This window comes from Barbus barbus (genome assembly GCF_936440315.1).
Source record: "Barbus barbus genome assembly, chromosome: 12".
In the NCBI taxonomy this organism is placed as follows: domain Eukaryota; kingdom Metazoa; phylum Chordata; class Actinopteri; order Cypriniformes; family Cyprinidae; genus Barbus; species Barbus barbus.
In genome coordinates, this window is record NC_136740.1 from 2,428,252 (window position 1) to 2,452,745 (window position 24,494).

The following is a 24,494-nucleotide window of genomic DNA, read 5'->3' on the forward strand; positions in this document are numbered from 1 at the left end:
TCCATGCTATCTTTTTATTGTTTTTTATATTAGGGACTCTGTATGTTGTCACTTCCAGAAAGTCAATGAAAAAATTAAAATATTTACAGATGACTGTACTGTATACCAAATATAAAGCTGAACATAATGCTCTATGAACCATTTATGTTAAATATGGTCTGAAAATCTACCGAGAGGTTTGGAAATGTGAGTCTGGAAAAGTATGGAAGTTTGAAATGGAAAATGTGTAGAATCCTGAATATATTAGTACATATGCATTAGTTACCCAAACATGTAATTCTGTCATCATTTAGCCACCCTGCACTAGTTCCAAACCTGTATGAGGCTCTGTCTTCAAAATCTCTTATTTTGTGTTCAACAGAAGAAAGAAACAGGTTTGGAACAAGTGCAGGGTGGCTAAATGATGACAGAATGAAAATGTGTAGGTGAACTATTTCTTTAAGGGGGTAAAAAGTACTTCATAACACGAGTAAACCTAATTTTTAGATAAAGCCAAATATTCTAGATTTATTTGTCAAGTAATTTCGTGTCTCAAAACCTAGTGAGAGGCCTAACTAGACAGCATTTCTGTGCTAAAAGTTTTCTTAACTTTTCCTCATGTCCCAAAATGCAGAAACACGGCCCGTATGTGACGTACTTGACGTACGGTGTCATTCAAAACTCCTCCCACGCGTCCAGCCAATCAGAGCAGCGCTAGACCACGTGAGCGCCGTTCCCGTGCTTGGTTTCCAGCGCAATGGCGGCGACGCGGCTCTTCTTGAGAACTTCAGTCGTTAAGTCTTCGTTAACCGGTGGCGTGCACAGCAGTTTGGGGTTATCTCTGCTTAAACTGTCCCCTGACTGCACAGCCAAGCCGAAAGCCCAGAGGAGACATGCAGCGCACTTCACCTATCACCCTGACCCCGTGCCTACTCAGTACGGTATGCCCTTGTTTACACTTTACTCTGGAGATATTCATATGATTCCTCTATAAAGCTCTCATTCTTAAATACTACTCATAATGCGTAAGCCTGGCTTTGCTGTGGTGTTTTGACATGACATGGCATCTGTCAGTGTTGTTTATAGTTGCTTGAAGACTTGCTCTGAGACTGAATTCTGTGATTATGAGCATATGAATAATGCAGTGCTTGACAGCAGCACACTGTTGTTGTATGAACTCCTGTTAGGAATCATCATTTCATAGAGGCTGCATGGGAAAAATAAATAAATAAAAATAAGGTTTATATATCTGTATAATGGATGGCCTGTATAATTAAAGCTCATGATATAATAACTTAAATAAAAATAACCTGCTTTATGAAAAGTATATTTAGTTGCCTTAAAAGTTAGTCTTTATAGTTAAAAAAAAAAATTATATAAAGGAAACTATCAAAAGATATCTCAAATGTCATTTATTTGCCTCCGTCAGCTAAAATTTTACTTTATGAACTGATTTTTTAAGACATTTTAATAATTCCCTGTTACAATACAACATTAAAACAATACTGAAATACTCATATTCATAAAAAAAAATCATTTGCGTGCCATATTTTTTTTATGAGTGCAGTATCCATAACTGTGCATATACATGCATAATCACTGCACATCAATATAGTACTTTTTTCCCCTTTTTATTGCTGTTTACTTGAAAGGAAAGTGCTACAGTTAAACATGCTACAATTTTTCATTTAATCAAATAATGCGTACGCACGCTTATATATATATATATATATATATATATATATATATATATATATATATATAATGCTATTTAAAATCAGATATTGACTCTACAGAAAAAAAAAAAACATTATCAACATTTCAGTGGTTGGTAATTGTTAGACCTTTTTGTTAAAATATTATTTATTTAATCTGGTCATAACCTGTCTTTTAAGTTTCATTGAGGTTCACTTACAATGTTAATATTTTTTATTATGGTATGGGTGTGAACTGACAATATCTGTAATACCAATGCATCTAAAAAAAACCAAACAACAAAACTCCTCTGACATTTACCAGCAGCAAAATATAAGTGTATATAGCTGTTATGAATCGTGAGACACTACTGTGCGATTGACTTGAGTGTCTCTGCAGGCCCCACACAGAAGATGAATTTATTCCAGTCTGTGACCAGTGCCTTGGACAACACGCTCGCCAGTGACCCCACGGCAGGTACGAGTGCAGCTTAACCTCTCTGTTCATCTGACTGCCTTGAGTGCTTCAGCTGGTGTGATGCTAACACGTCTGTCTCCTGTAGTGATTTTCGGTGAGGATGTGGCGTTTGGTGGGGTGTTTCGATGCACAGTCGGCCTCAGAGATCAATACGGTGAGTTTTCATGCTCAAAGAGTCACATGAGGTGAAATGTGCTCATCTGTGTGTTGTGTGCGCTCACACTAGATGGCAGCACTGTTCTAGAATGAAATACCTCCTTACTATTCACTGTGTACTGCATACTTCACAAATAAGCAGTACAAGGTAAATAGCAAGAAAATAAGTGTGACTGGTGTCAGTTATCAGCTGGGAAATATAAATGTCAAATGTTTTGAAATTGAGTTTTGAAATTTGAAATCAGTTTTCTGTAATAAAGGTTTTTTTTTTTTTTTTTTTTTTGTCATTTTTGTCAGAATTATGAAGTGAGTCCAAAAAGAGATGTAAAAAATGTGCCTGAAATAGGGTTATTTAGTAAATAAAACTACAAATCAAACCAAAAACAACATATTCATTAGCTGAAGTAAAATAAACATTAATTGAACTGGACTAATAGATCGGTAGGGTATTGATGCTAATCCACCACGGGACTCGTGTAAGAAGTGCGACAGGAGACAGGGCACTGTTCAACCCTTTATCTGAAATATTTAACTGTTCACAGCAGATGGCACAACATTGCAGCAATTGCAAAGCCGCCCCCGGATTAGTGAAGTGAAGTGAGTGAAAAGTGAGTGAAAGTGAAAGTGAAGTGAAGTGAAGTGATTAGCATAGCTAATATGTCTAAAAGTAAATTCCCTAGTCGTTGGGGTCAGTGTCACCTCCATCCGGAAGTGCCGGAAGTCTGACTAGTTTGGCCACAGGTCGTAGGTATAGGCGATCATTGACCTGTACTTGAGCTGACCTGATGTGTCCGTCAGCGCTGGGGATCAGTTCGACAACCCGACCAACTGGCCATGGGGCTCTGGGAAGCTGCTGGTCGATTATCATGACCACCGTGTTTTCAGCTAGATCTTGAGTTACCCGCTGCCACTTCTGGAGATCCGGGAGGTAATGTTGTGTGAAGTAAGAAAAGAAGTGATCGACGATAGTCTGGGAATGACGCCAACGACGCTTGTACAAGGGCTCAGGGGTGTATATCACCTGGGGAAGTGAGGCGTCTCGCCGTCCCATGAGAAGCGTATCGGGGGTAACCGGATCTAAATCTGCCACGTCGGATGAAACATATCCTAAGGGCTTGCAGGATACCCTCTACTTCAGTCAGTACAGTCTGCAGGATGTCCTCAGGCACAGACTGGCTCCCAATGACTACTCGCAGTGCAGACTTTACTGATCGGATGTCCCTTTCCCATGCACCTCCGAAGTGGGGTGCGATGGGAGGATTCATCTTAAAGGTGATCTGGTAGCTAGCCAGCTGCTCCTGCAGTCTGGGCTCCATCTCCTTGAAAGCTTCTCTCAGTTCAGTCTCAGTTCCCCGAAAGTTAGTCCCCTGATCTGAGAGGATCTCGGACGGGGTTCCTCTACGTGCTATGAAGCGCCTTAATGCCAGTAAGAATGCATCGGTGTCGATGCTGTTGAGCAGGTCGAGGTGAATGCATCTGGTCGTCAGGCACTTGAAGATGACACCCCATCGCTTCTCCTTAGCGTCTTACCATGCTTCTCGGTATGGAGATAAGCCACTGATCCATAAGCAACCTCCGAAGCATCACCGAACACATGTAGGCTGAATCTTGATTCCTCCACATCAAAGTCGGCAGGAAGATAGCACTTATGAAGCCGGAGCTTACAGAGATCAGGTAACTCCTTCTCTCACGCATTCCACTTCTCCAGCAGGTCTGCAGGAAGGTTTGGGTCGTACCAATCCCTCGGTCTGGTTCAGAGCCTTTGGACAAGAACCTTGGTGAAGGGAATGGAGAATCCTAAGGGGTCATATTGCGTTGCTAAGACCTTATAGATATACCTCATGGTCGGGTGATGCTCTGCTAGTGCATGATGCCTGTAGCCTAGGCTGTCTTCTAGGCATTGCCACATTAAGCCAAGAGCCGGCTCCAGCGGGTCTGAATAGTTTTGCTGTAACCACAGTTCGATATACTCTGAACGAGCTTTAGTCGGTAGGTGCTGGACAACAGAGGGGACATTCGTGGCCCACTGCCTGATCTCGAAGCCCCCAGAGGCTAAGAGAGGTCTCATCTTGTCGATTAGTTGCTTGGCTTCCTCAACAGTGGGAAGGCTCTGTAGGCAATTGTCCACGTGGAAGCTTTGCTCTATGGACTGCAACACATCCTCATTCCCGACCTGCTGGCATCGAATGTGCATCTGCAGCGCAAAGGTAGCGCAGCAGGGGCTGCAGGTCGTGCCGAAAGGCAAGACTTGCCATTCGTAGATGTCCGGTGGGTCCTTGCTGCGCATGTTCCTCCAAATGAACCTCAGAAGGGGTCTGTCCTTGGGTAGGAGTCTCACTTTGTGGAACATACCACGTACATCCCCACTAATGGCAACGGTGTACTGCCGAAACCGGAGGAGGACTCCTAGCATTGAGGCACCGAGGGTAGGACCTGGAAGCAACTGCTGGTTAAGAGAGACACCTTGATATGCAAAGGAACAATTGAAAACTAGCCTGTATTTGCCGGAACCGGAGGAGGACTCCTTGCAGTGAGGCACCGAGGGTAGGACCTGGAAGCAACTGCTGGTTAAGAGAGACACCTTGATATGCAAAGGAACAATTGAAAACTAGCCTGTATTTGCCGGAACCGGAGGAGGACTCCTTGCAGTGAGGCACCGAGGGTAGGACCTGGAAGCATCTGCTGGTTAAGAGAGACACCTTGATATGCAAAGGAACAATTGATAGCCTGTATTTGCCGGAACCGGAGGAGGACTCCTAGCAGTGAGGCACCGAGGGTAGGACCTGGAATCATCTGCTGGTTAAGAGAGACACCTTGGTATGCAAAGGAACAATTGAAAACCAGCCTGTATTTGCCGTTATGCTGTACAAGGTTGTGTGGTATGAACCATGACTCCTCGTTTACGTGCTGGCTTTCTAGTGATACCCTGACAACATACCCTGAATCAATGAGCTTCTGTATTTGAGCTTCGTACACCTTATCCCTCTCGGGGTCTCTACTCAGGCGCTTCTCAGTATTCCTGAGGCTAGACAGAACGGATTCCATAGTCCGCTTCAGCGGTGGAGCATCTGGAGCACGAAGGAGTGGAGCAGCGTAACGCCAGACTCCGTCAATTTCTACTCGTCGTGTCCTGGTCTCCAACATGTCTGCAGCCATCTGATCCTGTTTAGACAGTTATCCCTTTCTCGCTGCGATATGGAAGGACATCGAGCTGCCAGAGTCGCTCGACATGTTGATAGATGGGGTCTCGTAGTGGTGTAAGAGAAGTGAACAAACACTGTGGGGAAGATACCTGATGTGGGATCAATCCATCTGGTCCCCAGAGGACCCAACCGAGCTGCGTGCGTACAGCGACTGGTCCGCCCGCTGGTCCCAATCTGATGGGCTCCTTGGGGGTAATCAAAGTCGGATAATCGGACCCAATTAAAAATTAAAAAAACCTATCGAAAGATGGAATGGGGATCCCTCTGAGATGGTGATAACATCGCTGAAGCCTCTTTACGGGGTAGGTTTGCTCGGTTAACGTGAGGAGAGGAGTGCTTCTCTGGCCTCGACTGCGGGGAAAGCAGCAGGTCAATTGACTCCCCCTTCAACTCTGTGATGTCATGTCGGATGGTGCGAAGGGCCATAATCTCCTCCCTTCCCTGAATTCCCAGCTGCTGCACTGCTGCAGGAAGGATGATACTCCGCTGAGCCCCATCGTACAGGATAGCGTAGGTCAAAACAGACCTCTTGCCTCTCCATAGCAGCACTGGAACTACTTTCACGTAAACACGACACGTCAAACTAGGAGAAGTAAGATATGCTCGCTCTTGAGATGTTGTCAGCAGCACACTGTTAGGACCATCCTGGGCAATGGAATGCAGGACTCCGAGATGTATAGGGTCTGGTATGAGAGACTTCGGCACGGCTACATCATAAGCATGCAGACGTGTGGAAAGCTGGCATGCTCTCATCTGTGTGCGAACAGCGTGTGTCGTATCAGAGGAATGAAGCTGTTGCTCCATATCGCCGCAGTGAATATAGCATCTGGCTTGGAAGGACCAAATGAACGGGACTAATAGATTGGTAGGGATATTGATGCTAATCCATCACGGGACTCGTATAAGAAGTGTGACAGGAGACAGGGCACTGTTCATCTCTTTATCTGAAATATTTAACTTTTCACAGCAGATGGCACAACATTGCCACAATTGGATTGGATGTTGTACAACTTATGGTCACAAAGTGTTAAATGTGGTCTTTCTGAAATAAACAGAGTAAAGTAAACATCGGTTTGCATCAGCTAAATGTAAATTACAACCTGCTACTGATACGCTATACATGAATCAACATGACGAGGAGAGGATTAACAGTAGCGAGCATACGCATTTGAATCACAAAAATGTAAGTTTTGATATATTTACAGTAGGAAATTTACAAAAGAGAGAGAGAGAAATTGCAAGCTCGTGGACAGGAGTATGTTCGACCACAGTCCCTTTTTCGGTTCGACTTGAATGCGCAGACCGATCGCTGTATGACATCAAAGCACCGCGAGAGCTACAGAGAGCAGATGGCTCTGCATGCTTTTGAATCGCTCTTGTGGTACTTTGATGCTAAACGCCGATCGGTCTGCGTGGTGCTGCTTCAAATCGAACACACCTCATCTCACAGCTGGTCCGTTTTGACGGCACACTTACGCTCACATCCTCAAGTAAACATGTCGTCGGCGTGGAAGTTCTTCATTGTGAGTTAAGCAGACACAAAGTTCGCAATTCGTATTACAGTATTGACTCTTCTTCGCTGACGAAGTTTCAGTCAAAGCCACAGCAGAAGGGTTTTGTGTCTCCAAGCAACACAGCAGTGTTTCGATACTGAATGAATCCACGAGAGTTGCACTGTTTTTTTTACTTGAAGCATATGTTGTCTTTTTCCTTTTTGTTGTTAGAGTGCACCAGAATGCTTCATGTTAAATTCATATAAATTTCCTTATGGGGTAGGATGCCCCCAGACCCCCCTACAAGGTTTCGATTACGAACTGTCACCTTTTTGACCTCTTGTGAGTTTGCAGGTATGTTAATCACTGTGTTCATCAAACTTGAACTGGAAGATGTGGTTGAGTGCACTGCATTGTGGGATACGCTGTGTCTGTTGTATTCTGCACATTTGGCCATTTAGTGTCTGTATAGATGGTAATTATTTGCTTTTATGTTAATTGGTCATATTAAGAGGTGTTCAATGTGTTTACATTTGCAACTAAATTTTAAAGCTGCATAAATCAGCATAAACTTAACATACGTTGAGGTCAACTCTTCATTTAAGTCCTGTATTTAAATAAAGAAACTAAATTAAACAAACAACACTAAACCTGTCTTTTTTATGCCTGTTTGTGAAGCAGAATCATCCAAGGTTGAAGGTCTGCTGGAAAAAGCATGTGACTCATATTTTGTGACTAAGTTGAATTATTGAGCACAAATAACTGTAGATCGGTCCAGAACATTGGCTTTGTTTGACCCAGTCTTCCTTAGACAAGATTCAGCTCAGTAGTGCTTTCTTCAGCTGTTTCTACAACTTGACTTTCAATTCAGTTTCATTACATTTCTTCTGCTTTAACCATTCACTTGTGGACCCACTATGTGTTCAGAGTCTTGCTGCAGGACTTAGTTTTATTACAGATTTATTATGATTTTTTTTTATAGAGATTAAAACTTTATTCAGCAAGGATGAAAAAATTGATCTACAGTACCAGTTAAGACATTTATAAAATTTTCTTCTTTAAAATGCGCTTTCAGTAAACCATCATAATGTTTGTGCATTTAAGCTCTTTATCATTTATTTTGTTGCACTTCATCAATTATGCAAGAGTAAATGAAGTAGATTCAGATTGAACAGAACACCCTCTGCAGTTTTTGCAAGCCATAAATAGTTAAATTATGCTGCTGCGGAGAGGAAAACAGACATTATGGTAATGATAAAAAAAAACACATCTGCTGTTTGCCACTCATTTTGGACAGAGGCGCTATATATAGAGGCACTCTGTGATGTTTTGAAATAAACACAGATCCACGACTCCAATATGTCTCCCGCCGCGTGGGTGCCTTTTGTTTGTTATTGACGTCAGAGGTGTTGACCTTTGAGAGGGATCATTATTTTCCATGCCGTCTCGTTAGACGGGAACGGGGTTTTCATGGCACTCATTTGAGAGAGTCTCTGCCCTCTTTCCCGCACGGTGCTGATAAACGCGCGCAGGTCAACGCTTGGAAGCGGCGCGTGAAAGACTGACGCACACGCGGCCATAATGCAGTGCCACCACTGACCGTCTGAACACGCTGCTCCTTCTGTCTGCTTTAAATTGCTTTCTGTGAAGTGGATTAGGGACTGCGGCCAGTAAACACTGTATTATCTCTGAAATGCCCATCCGCAGCACTTTGCATGCATGCCTTATTCAACAAAGACACTTTTTCATTTCAAGGACAGTGAATGATTTCTGAGTGAAAAGCTTGATGGACTGCGTCGAATATCACAGAATCATTTTGACTTGCTTGTAGAAGTGTTTTCAGTGGAGGTTTGCGGTCAAGGCACCTCATGCTTAATGTATGCAATCTAGTTTGAAGCGTCTCCCGTAGGAAATCAACATGTACTGTTGTGAATAATTAAGCAAAGTGTTTTCTTATAGGAAAATAACTCGCACAGTCTTATGAATAATTATACCAATGTGTTATCGAAATACTGTAGTCGTTTGCCACGTCACAAACATGATGTAAATCTGGAAAATGAAAAAATTGAGCTTGTTTTCAAGGGTCTTTTCTCTGTAAACATCACTATGGACATTTTTCTAAAAAGCGAACATGAGCGTTTGAAAGCAGACATCTGTCAGTAAGTGGGTTTTTGTGTATTAAATTTATACTGCATTTAAAATTGTCTTCATCGAGCATTTGGAAAGGAAAATACTGAAATACCAGTGTCAAGCAAAGCGTACTTTTCTCACAGTGCATATCCTGTGCAAAGAAGCCCGCTATTGCCCTTGTATTTCACTTCAACCTTAAAACCTTCTGCAGGTTTATATACTTCTTCAGTGTTGCGTGTGCATGTGTTTGTGTGTAATTGGCAGCAAGCAGAAAACGGCTGTTTCTAGTCCACACAAGTGCACCTATGCAGAAAAAACAAGGTCAGAATGGATCTCGCCGGAGAGAGAATTGCAATGAATCTGAGAATCTATTTTTCTCCAGTCATTCTGTATTTGCGTTCTCAAGTTCAAGATGGCAGTCCAAAACACTGAATCTAATCACCATACATGCTAAAGTTCATTTCAAGAATAAACAGTGGCATTTATGAATTTAAGTTTAGGTGTTTAAAAAAAAAACAGTGAATCAAAGAAAACTTGCAATCTATATTATTGTTTTTATATGAAGCATAGACTTTATTCAAGCCAACTGAAAAATGTCTGGGTCATTACATACATTAAAGGAAAACCATGTGAGTGGTGCAGCGCTTCTCATCCAGTACAAGACACCTTCTAGAGGAGTGTGAAACTGCCAGAACTCGGACTAAGATTCAACACAAAGTCCATTTAATTACACTAGACTATCAAAGATTCACAAGTTTATTCTACAACAAATTAAATATTTAGGAACTCTTAGTCTGTTCACACAGAACAGGTTTTTCCATTCCAATCTAACGACTTGTTTAATATCTTTAAACGCGTTAGACTGCAGTGTATGGCCGTGCCACGTTTTAAACGCCTTGTCAGATAAAAGAATTTCAACTTTGACTCACAAAGGACCGATCCAGAAGACTTGAAAAAGCTGCACAGCAAAATTGCTCAAACATTTGTCCCGTGTATCATCAGCCTGCGTCTCGCGTTTTTAATTTCTGCGAGATGTTGAGCCTCCAGGAGCAGGATTGAACACCACTGTCTTTAAAAGAACCATTTTTTCTTATTTCGAAGAGCATTTTAAAAATCTAAAAAATCTTAAATTGAAAGGTTGCATGAATGTTAAAGGTTCTTCATTGAGCCATTAATGACAATAAACCTTTATTTTTTTAAGTGTGAAGGATCCTCAAACCTTGTCTCAGATGGCATAAAGTGTGCATTGAATCACTTTGACATTGTAGCTTTATTACCGTGAAACCCAATTTTTGCTTGTTTTCGCAATCTGAGAAAGGAGTCAGTGATTATGTGGTAATCAGCAGCATGTGTCCATAGACATGAACCCAGAACATTAATGGCTTTCACTCGGTGTTGTGTAGAAACGGTTTCATGCGTGATTTCATCACATCTTCAGTTATGTCTCATGTGTTAGTGAAGCGTCCAGTTCAAGTGCTCTGGTATGAATGAAAATAACTTCCTGCTCTGAATGCAGGGACTATTTCATGTGGTTCTTTACTAAATTAAAGGCTTTGTATTTGTGTTTCCCTGATGTTGTGTATGTTCATCCTGATTTGTTTTGTAATATAATTCAATCATGAAGGGGGAAAAAAAATAAAACATTTTGCAGCAGATTTTATGGTTTGAGGTTAGTACTTCCTGCTTTATACTACATAGCATAAAAACCATAATACATCTATATATTAAAAGCCCACGGTCTGTTGAAGCATGCTGGCAGTCATCCAAACTTCATCTGCTGCTGCATCAGGTCTGTTTGTGTTTGTTCCTGACGTCTCGTCTCATATGCTCTTGCTTCGGTTGTACCTGTTGTGAAGATGCTGATTAAAACCGCACATTTAAACTGATTGGAGTGTGGAGTAGGTTGACATCTAGTGGTTTTCTCCTCAGGTAAGGACCGTGTGTTTAACACCCCGCTGTGTGAGCAAGGCATCGTGGGTTTTGGGATCGGCGCAGCTGCTGCAGGAGCCACCGCTATTGCAGAGATTCAGTTTGCCGACTACATTTACCCAGCGTTTGATCAGGTGAGCTTGTTTTCAGGGGTCTTTTCTTTATAAACATCACCATGGACTTTTTTTTTTATAACACGTTTATACTTAGCTATTAGTTTTTTAGTGTTAGCTCACCCAGAAATAAAGAAAATCACTTACTTTGATCCAAAGCGTGTATTTCCCAACCCATAATATTTTCATCCATCTTGGAAACACTTTTTTTTTTTTTTTTATGAAACTTGAGAGATTTATGTCCCTCTTTTCTGTCTATTACATCTAAACTTTGACACATCACGAAGAGAAAGTTCATGAAAGCATTGTAAAAGTAATCCATATGAATTGATTTCTCTTTTGTTTTCTTAGTTTTTCTGCTGTTAAGGAATAATAGGGTCAATTCATGTCAACTCAATCAGAGGTCCCCGGCTCAAATTTTTGATTTTAATAATATTTTCTCTGAAGAAACTGTATAGTGATGAAAGCCAAAATATTAAATGACATGGATGACTATTAGTGTACAATAATATTAAAATAGAGTATTCCTCTATTTTGTAGAGGGGAGTCAATATGGCAGATTTGACCTGAGATTCAGAGCCAAATTACAGGAGGACTTCAGAAAGATGGCAGCATCTGTGTTACTTTTACAGAGATTGGTAGTAGGCACGTGCAGAAGGGGGTCTTTGGGAGCTCAAAACCCTGCCCTTTTTCAAAATTATTCAAAAGTGACCCTCTCAGACAAATAGCAGTGATTGTGGTCAATAAAACAAAATGCATTTGAATTCTAATTAACATGACAATTTGTACAAAACAGTAACTTATCGCTCATAAGTCTGAAAATTCCTGTTAATTTTTACATATCTGTCAATCTGAGGCGTTGCTATGGTTGCGTTTTGCTTGACTGACTGATATTCCACAGTCTGTTCAGAAACCATAGGCTCTCGAGCCATATATGGAAATTATATTAAATAATATTTGTAACTTTTTTTTCATCCATAATCAAAGCTAGTGTGTCGATTTAATAAAAAAATCCATATATTATATATGCAAGCAGAGTGATACAGACGGCTGTTGGACTCTAATATCACACTCTTATCAGATTCGAGGACCAGAAAGAATTGTTTGCATGTTTTGTTGAAGATTTAAAACCAAAAGCATCGATGCTTTACGATAATAAGCGATACATTGATCATAATGAATTAATTGATCAGGATTGATAAATAGTGAAGCGGTATGATACGTTATTTCACAACAGAAAGAGGACACACATCTTACTTACTCGGTCGAGTCTGTTTCTGTTGATTTGTAGTTCCAGTGTAGATCACATTTAGAAATCATGATCATTTCTATATTTTTTTTTCCCATCAAAAATACGACCTGAGTAGCCTACCAAAGGGAGCTCCCGAACAAAAAGCATTATTATGTTTTTATGACATAGGCTACGTGGAGCTAAAGTCTGGAGATGAGGCTTATGACAGATAAAATGTTACTAAATAAATTCACGATTGTGATAGAGAATGAGAAGCTGATGTCTGAGTTCTTCAAGTGGTCATATTTACCATGTTTACTGTGTTTAATGGCTAGCGTGCATAGTCTTTTGCATCGCTTGTAAATATATCTATATCTGTAGTAAAAATGAATTTACATACACGTAACATAAAAATGAATCCCGTGTGACTGATTCGCTTCAAATCGGGTGATTTTAGGTCAGCGGTTGCATGTGACTCAATGTGCCCTGTGCTGGTAGGGAATAGTGAGATGGAGGATCGAACGCAATGAGCAATCCAGTCATTATATATAGATCAGTGCGTGATCATAATAATCCACATCGGAGTGTTATTTCAAACACTCGCTGCTGTCTGAAAGTGAGTTTTGAGCTCAAATTATTTGAAGTCTTTAATGCTGGTGTAATAGCTGCTAACTTTATGAAATGATCCGTGGCACTGACGCTCTCCAGACGTGGAGAAACTCCACCCTTGTTAATAACCAGTCCTCTAGCCCCAGTTGGAGCCCCTATTTATCTTCCACTGTATCTATTTAATGCATTTTAATATCAAGAAACAGTGATGTCCGTAACAGCATGAGGGCAGGTTCCTCACTCTGTAGTTTTGGGCTGTTTGTGAGACGCTGCCTGACTTGCAAGACAAAGCGTCCAGCTTCTGTCTTTCTGTGGGTCTCGCTGAAGATGGATGAGTTTCCCTCCATCGTCAAGGCAACCGAATGCCAGAGACAAGAATAAGGGAATATTTTACAGGAACAGTTTGCACCGTTATGAGTCACCTTGTCACTCTCTACAACCAAAAACTGACCCTCTGGTGAACAGAGGATTTGAGTCTGGACAGTCTCTGATATTTCTGGAAGCTTTTTTGTTTTTAATTCTCTTCATTATCATGTAATTATGCCGCCGTCAGAGTCCATAAAACCCCAATTTACATTGTTCCTCCCAAGCAGTTGTTGTCCAGCATTGTAAGAGAGTTTCCTGGCTCCACGCTTTATTTTTAAAAGATTGGCGTAAATGGCAGGAAAAATAGCCTTTTAAACTAAAAAGCGTTTTATGAGAGGAGTTTTGGACACGACTGCGTTAGCATAGCGGAGTCCATCTTTTCTTGCACACAGATGTGAGTTGTAAATGTAAAGTCCTGTTTCTATTTCTCTGTTTCTGTTATATCTTTTGATGCTGTTGAAGATCGTAAACGAAGCGGCCAAGTACCGGTACCGCTCCGGGAACATGTTCGACTGCGGGAAGCTGACCATCAGATCTCCGTGGGGCTGCGTGGGTCACGGCTCGCTCTATCACTCCCAGTGTCCAGAGGCCTTCTTCGCACACTGTCCTGGAATTAAGGTGAAGTTCACCATCTTTAACTCACTTTTCAAAGAAAACTGTGACCTTTGCCTCAACAAACTCCTAATTTGCTGCTTATTAATAGATAGTGAGGTAGTTGTTAAGGGATCTAAAATATGGTCACACAGAATCAGGCATTAATATGAGCTTTAAAATTCTCTTTATATGATTTTAGACATTGGACATTTATATTTTTAATGAAGGAAAGTCTAAACCAAACCACTAAAATACTTGTATTCAGTCAGTGAATGGCGTCATCTATCAAAAAAGCACCATGCAAATAGAATTTGTGTGTTTTTGAAGTCTCTTCTGTTCCCCAAGGCTGCATTTATATGAGCAAAAATGCAGTCAAAAATGTAAAAGTATGAATTTTATTACAATTTAAAATGGCTGTTTTCTGTGTGAATAAATTTTAAACTGTAATTTATTTCTGTGATCAAAGCTATATTTTCAGCATCATTACTCCAGTCTTCAGTGTCACATGATCTTCAGAAATCATTCAATTGATATGACTGTGATTGGCTACAATGATCATCGCTTCAGCTCTTCACAGAAACACACGGGAGCATTTGAAAGCCACGTCTATCAGCAGATCCGTCTATGTGCAGATATATTAGGGATCCACTAACGGTTCCTCTGAGTCGTTATCGACTTCCCTTTCTCATTAAATTAGATGGATTTAATACTTTTTTTATTGTCATAGTTATTGTTCTTGGTGTAAATGGGCCTTATAAGTATTGTTTTCTTAAAAAAACAAAAAAATCTCACTCACCCCTAATCTTTGAACTGTACTTTACATCTCTCAGAGGTCTGTAGGGCATTAAGTTGAATCCAGACAGAGTAAAAACAGCCGCAGAGATTCTCATAGGCTGTGAAGGACTTCGTTTGCAAAAGGTGTTACACTATAATTGAGTAGAGGACACAAAGCAGAATATACAGTGCTGCTTGAAAGTTTGTGGAGTTTTCTATATTTCTGCGTAAATATTACCCAAAACATCATCAGATTTAATAATCAGAAGTCCTGAAAATAGACAGAGAACCCAAACAAAGGAGCCAAAATATATACTTTGTCATTTATTGAAAAAAATAATCCAGTGATACACATCTGTGAGAGGCAAAAGTATGTTAATCTTTGCTTTCAGTATCTGGTGTGACCCTATTTTGCAGCAGTAACTGCAGGTAACATTACTGCTGATCTGTCCTTCACAATGACAGAAGTTTTAGCCTATTCCTGAGTACAGATGGTGGTGGGTTTCCTCCTATTAACTGCTTGCTTCAGCTCCTTCCACAACATGTCAATTGGATTAAAGTCTGAAGTTTGGCTCAGCCATTTCAAAACATTAACTTTGTTCTTCTTTAACCATTCTTTGGTAGAATGACTTGTGTGCTTGGGGTTGTTGTCTTGCTGCATGACCCACGTTCTCTTCAGACTCTGTTCTTAAACAGATATTCTGATGTTTTCCTTTAGAATTTGCTGGTATAATTCAGAGTTCATTGTTCTATCAATGATGGCAAGCCGTCCTGACCAAGATGCAGCAAAACAGGCCCAAGCCATGATACTACCACCACCATGTTTCACAGACGGGAGAAGATGCTTAAGCTGGAATGCAGTGTGCTCTTTTCTCCGAACATAATACCTTCTCATTTAAACCAATAAGTTCTATTTTGGTCTCATCCGTCCACAAAACATTTCTTCAATAGTCCTCTGGTTTGTCAACATGATCTTTAGCAACCTGCAGACGGGCAGCGATGTTCTTTTTGGAGAGCAGTGTCTTTCTTCTTGCGACTCTGCCATGCACACCATGGTTGCTCAGTGTTCTCCTGATGGTGGGCTCATGAACATTAACATTAGCCAATGTGAGAAATCCTTTAGCTGCTTAGAAGTTACCCTGGGGTCCTATGCAACTGTTTTGCACCTGCGTGAGAGGAATGAGCGGTCTATATCAGCAGCTATCAATAGTATGTGTCTGTCATTCAAAAGGAGAAACTGAAACAAAGATAAACGAGATACATGCAGGTATACGAAACGTACACAAAGAAGTGCTTGCTAACTTTTTGAATATCAGTAATGTTGATAACTTTAATAATTTTTATGAAAATGTTTGGGAAAGATCACGTAACATTAGAACAGCCGCCTTCAGTTACTCATTTTTATTACTTTCATTTTAATTCTCGTGCATGGACTTGTTCACTAAACTGGGCATCCAATCAGAGTTCTCACTCATGCCTACAGCCCAGACGCCAATTCAACATGTTGTATCGGGCAAACTTCTGCTGACGTGTACAAACTAGCCCGACAGGCGCTCACCATCTTTACGGTCTTGTTTTTGGAGTGATCTTTGTTGATTGACCACTTCTGTGGAGGGTAACAGTGGTCTTGAATTTCCTCCATTTGTACACAATCTGTCTGACTGTGGATTTGTGAAGTCCAAACTCTTTAGAGATGGTTTTGTAACCTTTTCTAGCCTGATGAGCAACATCAACTCTTTTTCTGAGTTCCCCAGAGATCTTCTTTGTTTGTGAAAACGGGGCATGTACTGACACCTGATAGTCATCCTGTTGTTTAAAAACACCTCTGAACAGATGGACTTTAATTTCGCCTTCAAATTAACTGCTAATCCCAGAGATTCACATACTTTGCCACTCACATATATGGAATATTGGATCATTTTCCTGAATAAAATAAATGACAAATAAAATATTTTTGTCTCATTTGTTTTATTGTATTATCTTTGTTTACTTTCAGGAATTATGTGAAAATCAGCTGATGTTTTGGGTCATATTTATGCAGAAATATAGAAAATATAAAAAAAAGCAGCACTATGTGCTAAAAATACGCAACAGTGTGAGGTAGCAGCGGCTCTTTACTCGTCTCACTTGTACTACAACAGATTTCTCAAGCTGCATCGAAACGCTCAGAAAAATTGGAGTTTGCATCAGATTCAAAGCAGATGGATGTTTGACTCTCTGATCAGTCTGATGACTGCATGCTTGACATTTAATAAGCCGACATATGGAGTGTGCTAGCGGATTTACCATCTGATTCTCTGTGCATCACCAGTCTTTGTTGTTGTGTGGCAAATCTTTTATTGTGTCTTCATCTGTAATGGTCTATTCCGTTAGAATGGGTCACTTCGAAAATCTGTGTTGCTGCTGGGAACACTTGGCTTTTGATAGTGAATCACTTTTTCCATCTTGAGGCATCTTTAAAATGAGCTCAGTGGGGAGACACAATGCCGCCTTATGTCTTATGTGTCCTTATAAATGTGTAAACATCAAGTTTATTTGTTTTCCTTTTTATGAAACACATAATAGCTTTCTTTCCCCCTTTCTCTCTCTGTTAGATTGTTGTGCCGAGAGGTCCGGTCCAGGCCAAGGGGCTTCTTCTGGCCTGTATCGCTGATCAAAACCCCTGCATCTTCTTTGAGCCCAAAATCCTGTACAGAGCAGCAGGTGAGAGATCATGAACAGTCACAATGGGATTATGGGCATCTGACATGAGATTCTTGACATTAGTTGACCTGTTTTTCAGCGTAACATGCTGTGTAGTAAATTGATTTAAAGTCACATTTTTCTGCAAATTATTATGCAAGTAGATTTTATGAACTCGTATAAATTGAGATGCTACATGGAATATTATGGTATTTTCAAAGATCATTATATTGTGTATTGGGTGTAATAGAATGTTAGCATGCTTTAATGTTCAAAAAACATCATTTCACACACTGTACATTATTGTAGCTACTCTATGCCTAGTCTCTCTAAAATGCATGGATTTCTTCAAAGCCCCTCCTTCTGAAAAGCGCAGTGTGCTCTACTTGGCCAGCAGACCCAGTGTGTTGGCCAAACACCTCAAGCGATTATCGGAAACGTAACATTCCTTACCGTAATTGTGAGCTCAAGTTTTGGTCAACCTTTTGTTCTAGATAGAAAAAACCCTTTACTGGGAACTTTGTGTCTTTGCAAATCTTATACATGCACAAACAGCTGCATAACACACACACAGAAAAGGAAAGCATGAAAACGCATAATACGACCCTTTTAAGGAAACTCAAGAGAGGACAAAATGCATGGGTGCATTAAATAGCCTCACAGCAAGGGAAAATTCTGTTTATTAATATCGCATTCATTATCGGCGATGATGCTCTGATCAGCTGGTAATTAGGCAGATGTAGTACGCTGTCCGGTATGTCGCAATTTAGCCAGGTTTCCGTGAAACACAGAGCAGCAGAGTTAGAAAAATCCTTGTTTGTCCGGGAGAGCAGAAGGAGTTCGTCCGTTTTGTTGGGTAGAGAGCGGAGATTAGCCAGATGGATGCTAGGCAACGGCATTCGAAATCCACGCTGACGAAGCTTCACGAGCACGCCGGCTTGCTTTCCCTGTCTGCGCATCCTTAAGCGTTTGACCAGAGCTACTGCTCCGCCAACTACAATGTCCAGCAAAACGTCCGACGTACGAACTTTGAGTTAAAAGTTATATTCGGAGTGAAGCTAAAGCCGTTTTTTGTAAATTGTGGGTGAAGGGGTCAGAGAATATTGGAGATGTAGTTTAGAAATTTGGTCTGATATTATATATCCATCCTAGAATTCTCAGATCTCTTTAACTGACAGACATATGAAATTATCTGTCCTTGCATATGAGACTTAAATGCCTCCCATAATACTGCTAACAGAATTGTCATTTATTTCAAAATATACATTTATGAGATGCAAGGAAATCTTTGAAATTGTTATCAGAAAGTAAGTGTGAACTAAATCTCCATTGCTTAAAATAAGTCCTGGCTTGTGGGAATATTAAGTCCAAAGAGGTGGGGGCATGATCGGAGATGACTATACTATGATAGTCACAAGAATTGACAGAGTGCTTCATTCTGTTATCTAAAAGAAAAAAATCGATCCGTGAATATGAATGGTGAACATGTGAAAAGGAGAGGAGTTTGCTAGTTGGAAACCTTGATCTCCAGGGATCAGACAGGCCAATCTGTTTAGTATAAGACTCTAAAAGTCTGGCAGAGTTGAACAATGTGGACTGTTTTGAAGAAGACCTGTCCAATATTGTATTTTGAACCAAATTAAAGTCTCCCCCTATGACTATGTGGTGACTGTCAAGATTAGGGAGTACAGAATAAAAATGAGCAAAAAAGTATCATTGTCCCAATTGGGGCCATATATACATACTAAAACAACTGGGATTGTTTGTAAAATTCCAGACACAATCACATAACGACCATTCGGATCCGAGACCACTGATTCCGGTTCAAAAGCAATATTCTTATATACAAGAATCGCTGCCCATCTTGCCTTCACACCAAATTTGGAGTGAAAACAGTGACTAATCCATGCACTCTTTATACATGAGAAATGTGAAGATTGGTTTCTTGCAAAAAGAAATTATATCTCCTTTAAGGGACTGTAAATGTGAGAACTTGTTTGGTCTTAATATTATTTAAACCTTTTTCCAAGAGATAAAATGAATATTTATATTTGATCTTGTTGTATTACCAGCCATTTGAATTGTGAATACCTATTGCAAGACCCTGATCCATGTGATGTGAAACAGAGATAAAGACAAAAGAGGAAAACCCCCCCAAAAAACCCTTCCATAAGATTACAACCCCTAATCTCCCCTTGAACTACTGAACAATAACTTGCGTACCTCAACAGATACCTCACTTCCTTTTTTACTCCTATTTCACCTACAAACCTCATGTTCCCCAATAACACATTTTAACCCCCAAACACAAATTTTTAACAGTCCCGTGTATGAAACTTGTTCTTCAGTCACAAATTTGGTATTCAACAATTGTACTTTCTAAGACAGTTTTAGAGCCTGTTAAAACTGAACGGGTGCAAAAAACATCTGCTAAACAAAACATTCGCCTCGCTTTTTACATGCCTCGCGAATGACTTTATCTTTTAGCTGGTAACGATGAAAGCGGACCACAAAGCGGAAAGCTTCGGCTCCGTTGGCTTCTTTCTTAGATGTTTTTGCTGTTTTACTCGCCATTTTAGATGGACACTGCTATTCACAAGTCGTTTAGTTGGTTTTTATAGTTTGTCAAAAAAAGATCGGAGGGGTAGTTGAAGAAATAAACGAGACTGAATGGGGAAGAGAGACACACACAATCTACTCCATTGTGCTGCTAACCGGAAGCCGTGCTGTGTTTTTTTTTGTTGTTGGTTGCTTGGTTGCTGCTGTGCAGTGGCTAAGGTGTTTTTAAAGGTGCATTAAGTAATTTCTGAGAAACGCTGTTTGGACCGAGTGGATCGGACCGAGCACCAAAACACACTTCTAGCCAGTCAGCGGTAAGGGGAGTGTCCCCTCGTGATGGGTGAGAAATATTGGGAAATCCTGAGATATAGAGAGGAAGGACAGTTCCTTCTTATTAAGGAGCAGCGGGATTATCATTGGCGATTCAAAGTTTACTTCAGGATGTTTACATTCTGGATTTTGGCGTTCGCTTGTACAGTGGCTCTGAACTGATAAAACACCTCTCAAAATGCTTGCCACGGATGCGGAAAACACAAAAAATCTAACCCAATCCGAATTTTTTATGACGGACGAAAATTTCAGAGGCAGTGTGTAAACATGATTGACACAACGTGAGGTCGTATGTCTTTTTTAATGTGCGAAAATTTCGGACAAAATTTTCGGACTCCGTGTGCAATGACATTTACAGCGCACATACATCTTTGTATGATGAGAGAATTTGCGATTCAGTCAGTGCGCGCTGAACAACAAATCTCCAATGTTTCAGCGGTGACTCATCAACGCCTCTGATCAGCCATTGCGTTCATAAACAGAATCATGTGTGATTGATATAACATGCAACAGTGTAAAAATAAATATGATGGAACAAATAAGCCCTAATATTAATTAGATATTATTACTAGCGTGATAAAAAAAAATAAGAGAACATAAAATATTAGTAATAATAATAATCGTCTTGCTATCGTCGATACACAATATATCCTCTATCGGCACAGCCCTAGAGGAGGTGTTTGTTTCAGTGATATCAAATGTCAACACCATTTCCAAGAAATCACTTACTGCACCTTTAATGCTTTTAGCCAGTTGCTAGGGTGGTTGCAAAGAGTCAAATGGCAAGATTCTGGCTAGTTGATGCTAGTTGATGGGGTTTAAATTGTTTTAGCATTGTGACGAAATTCACACCCATTATAGTCATTGATATTGTCTACACTGCAATGGATGTCTTCAGAAATATGATATCGATGTGAGGGATTTTTCATGTCTTTAGCATAAACGTACTGGGGTTGGACAAAAATAATGTGAACACCCATTTTTACATAATTGCATAATTACTCACCCTCATGTCGTTCCAAACCTGTAAGACTTTCGTTCATCTTCAGAATGCAAATTAAGGTATTTTTTGATGTAATCCGAGAGCTTTCTAACCCTCCATAGACAGCAATGCAACTACCTTGTCTATGTAGGGTCAGAAAGCTCTCGGGTTACATCATAAATGTTAATTTGTGTTCCTAAGATGAACGAAGGTCTTACGGGTTTGGAACGACAGTCCATTTGTTTGGTGTTTTATTATTTATTTATTTAGTCATTTAGCAGACGCTTTTATCCAAAGCGACTTACAAATGAGGACATTATAAGCAATCAAAACCAACAAACGAGCAACAACATGCAAGTGCTATTACAAGTCTTGGCTAGCCTAACGCAGTACACACACAAAGTTTTTTATTTACTTATTTATTTTTTTTATAAAGAAAACGAGTAGATAGAATATAGAAAAAAGAAACCTAGTGTTTTTATTTATTTATTTATTTATTTATTTTTTTAAGAAACAAGTAGATAGAATAGAAAAATATAAAGCTAATGTAAGTTTTACAAGAAAAGCTAGCAGTTACAGAATAAATATGCAATTGATAGAAGGTTAAATGTGTTTTTTTTTAAATAAGAAGACGGATACAATAAAAGTAGAATAGAGAGTGCTAGAGTTAGAGGGTCAAATAAAGATGGAAGAGATGAGTTTTTAGCCGTTTCTTGAAGATGGGTAAGGATTCAGCTGCTCGGATTGAGTTGGGCAGGTCATTCCACCAGATGGGAACAGTTAATGAAAAAGTCTGTGAAATTGTTTATGTGTGTCTTTGGGATGGTATAATAATGCTTCGTTCACTTGAAGAACGCAAGCTTCTAGAGGCACATAAGTCTGAAGCAATGAATTTAGGTAAAGAGGAGCAGAGCCAGTGGTGGTTCTGTAGGCAAACATTAATGCCTTGAATTTAATGCGAGCAGCTATTGGTAGCCAGTGCAAATTGATGAACAGAGGCGTGACGTGCGTTCTTTTCGGCTCATTAAATATTAATCTTGCAGCGCCATTTTGGATTAATTGTCGAGGTTTAATAGAATTGGCTGGAAGACCTGCCAAGAGAGCATTGCAATAGTCAAGTCTGGACAGAACAAGAGCCTGAACAAGGAGTTGTGTTGCATGTTCCGAGAGAAAGGGCCTGATCTTCTTAATATTGTATAATGCAAATCTGCAGGACCGGGCAGTTTTAGCAACGTGGTCTGAGAAATTCAGCTAATCATCAATCACAACTCCAAGGTTTCTGGCTGTTTTTGCAGGAGTTATGGTTTTAAGCACAACAGTCTTTATGATAAAGACTATGAACTCGTAGCATGGCGAGACTTCATCAGTAAAGAAGATATAAGATATAAAACCTCATATAAGATGAATGACAGGAACAGTCAAACACTTAGAAGGATTGAGACCAAGCAACACAGAATTGCTTGAAATATCAATATCCACCTTGAAGATCCTGTTTCCACAAAAACCGAGCACAGAGAACTTCACAAAGCAACATCCATGAAAGAGCTGCTATAGCTAAAACTTCAATCACAGACACCAATGCTAAAATGAGAAAAAGATAGAGTCATGATTATAAAACCTGGACAGATGGAGCACCAAGATGAACTTCTTCATCTGCCCTGGCCAGACAAATCACCTGACTTCAATATTATCAAACCACTGTAGACAGTTTTGAAGAGAAATGTAAGAAGCAGATTCCCTTACGTTCAACGTTTCTGAAACAACAGGCTGATGATAGATGGTTCAGCTGGGGAATATTCAAAAGCCGTATGAATCTATGTTAAGAAGGCTGGAGGTTGTATTAAATGCAAATGGTGGTAAAACACATTAGGTATAAAATACTGCCTGTTTCCCAGCTGTTCACATTGTTTGTTCAAGTCCTGTATAATATTTTTAAATGACAGAGCACTTGTCAGCTGAAAACACACATCAGGCATCCAGCAGTCTACCACTAGCAGGAGTCTGGAGCATTAGTGATGCGTTTTTACTAGTCTTCATCAATCACTCGAACCCTGGGGGGAAACTTCTGAACCACACACCAGTGAGCTCAGCCTGAACCGCTTTCCATTCAGTGTGGTGTTTGGCTTTATTATTTTTATTTTTTGGCTGCAAGAATCTCGCAGGTGTTGGAATCCAGAAACAGGCTGTGAATGAACATTAGGTTACTCTGAGTTGCATTTTATTAAGGCTAATAATTGACTAAACGTTAGTTGATGAGAAGGGGGCAAAATCGACCAAATTTTATTAGTCGGACAGTCTTTGTATCCAAGTGTTTCTGCAGATTGTCAAAGCTGTGCAATCACTGGCACTGATAACAGTGGAAACAACTTAAAAAACACTGCCATTTTTGCTCATACAGATAGGAGTAAGACATCATTCGAAACTGTAAAGGGTCTACTTTTAACTGTGTACTCTCACAATATCAACAAAACATTGTGCTTAAAGAAAACAAACAGGATGTGCTTTCTGCCATCTCTGTCTCCTTGAGCTGGAGTGCATCACAAAAATGAACTGAAACTCCGTGTATAGGCTTCCCTCACAAGCTCTATGTGTGCGCTTGACTCTGTAAGTTCCCCCAGTACATATTTGAGTTATTAAATGTATATAAGAATGTAATTAGATGACTAACGAAAGTCGCGTCTACAAGTTCACTAGAAAAATTGTTAGTTGGGGGTTGCCCTACATTTTACACTCTAGATGTGTTTGTAGTTGTAATGTTGTGCACATGAGAGATGGGTGTCAGAAACATTTAGAGATTCTAGGCATCTTGTGCTGTGCATGTCTGAGTCAGATGTTGTGTAGACCTCAGTGGAGTGTAGCGTCCTCCAGTTCTGGAAATTTAGCGCAGTAGTAAATCTTAAGCAGACCTTTCATTCTCCTCAATCACAATTCACAACATCTTGGCAGTTTCATTTCTTGCTCTTGACCAGTATGTAAAATGTTTTATGACTTTACTGGTTTATATTGTTTTGGAGGTTATCATTATCAGATGTGCTGCAGGCAAACTGCAGTAAAATCCTGGAGTGGTTTGCTATATGTGTAGCTGCTAAACATTACTTAAGGGTTCAGAGACAGTTTGAAGAATATGATGGTTTCTTTCACACTGTGGGCCAAAATCTAGTAAAATGATCTCTATCACTCATGACATACGAA

General features: G+C 40.1%; 1 protein-coding gene across 3 annotated transcripts in view; it reads left to right on the top strand.

Annotated features, from left to right (window-relative positions):
• The first annotated feature begins 684 nt into the window (after positions 1-684).
• The window catches only part of bckdhb (branched chain keto acid dehydrogenase E1 subunit beta), a 72,793-nt gene continuing 48,983 nt past the window's right edge, over positions 685-24,494 (top strand). For all 3 annotated transcript variants that reach the window (XM_079431029.1, XM_079431030.1, XM_079431031.1), the window contains exons 1-6: positions 685-920; positions 2,074-2,151; positions 2,237-2,305; positions 11,063-11,196; positions 13,844-13,999; positions 17,344-17,452. In XM_079431029.1, coding sequence (XP_079287155.1) covers positions 737-920; positions 2,074-2,151; positions 2,237-2,305; positions 11,063-11,196; positions 13,844-13,999; positions 17,344-17,452 — 730 coding nt within the window. In that variant the 5' untranslated portion in view covers positions 685-736. The remainder of the gene's footprint in view (positions 921-2,073; positions 2,152-2,236; positions 2,306-11,062; positions 11,197-13,843; positions 14,000-17,343; positions 17,453-24,494) is intronic.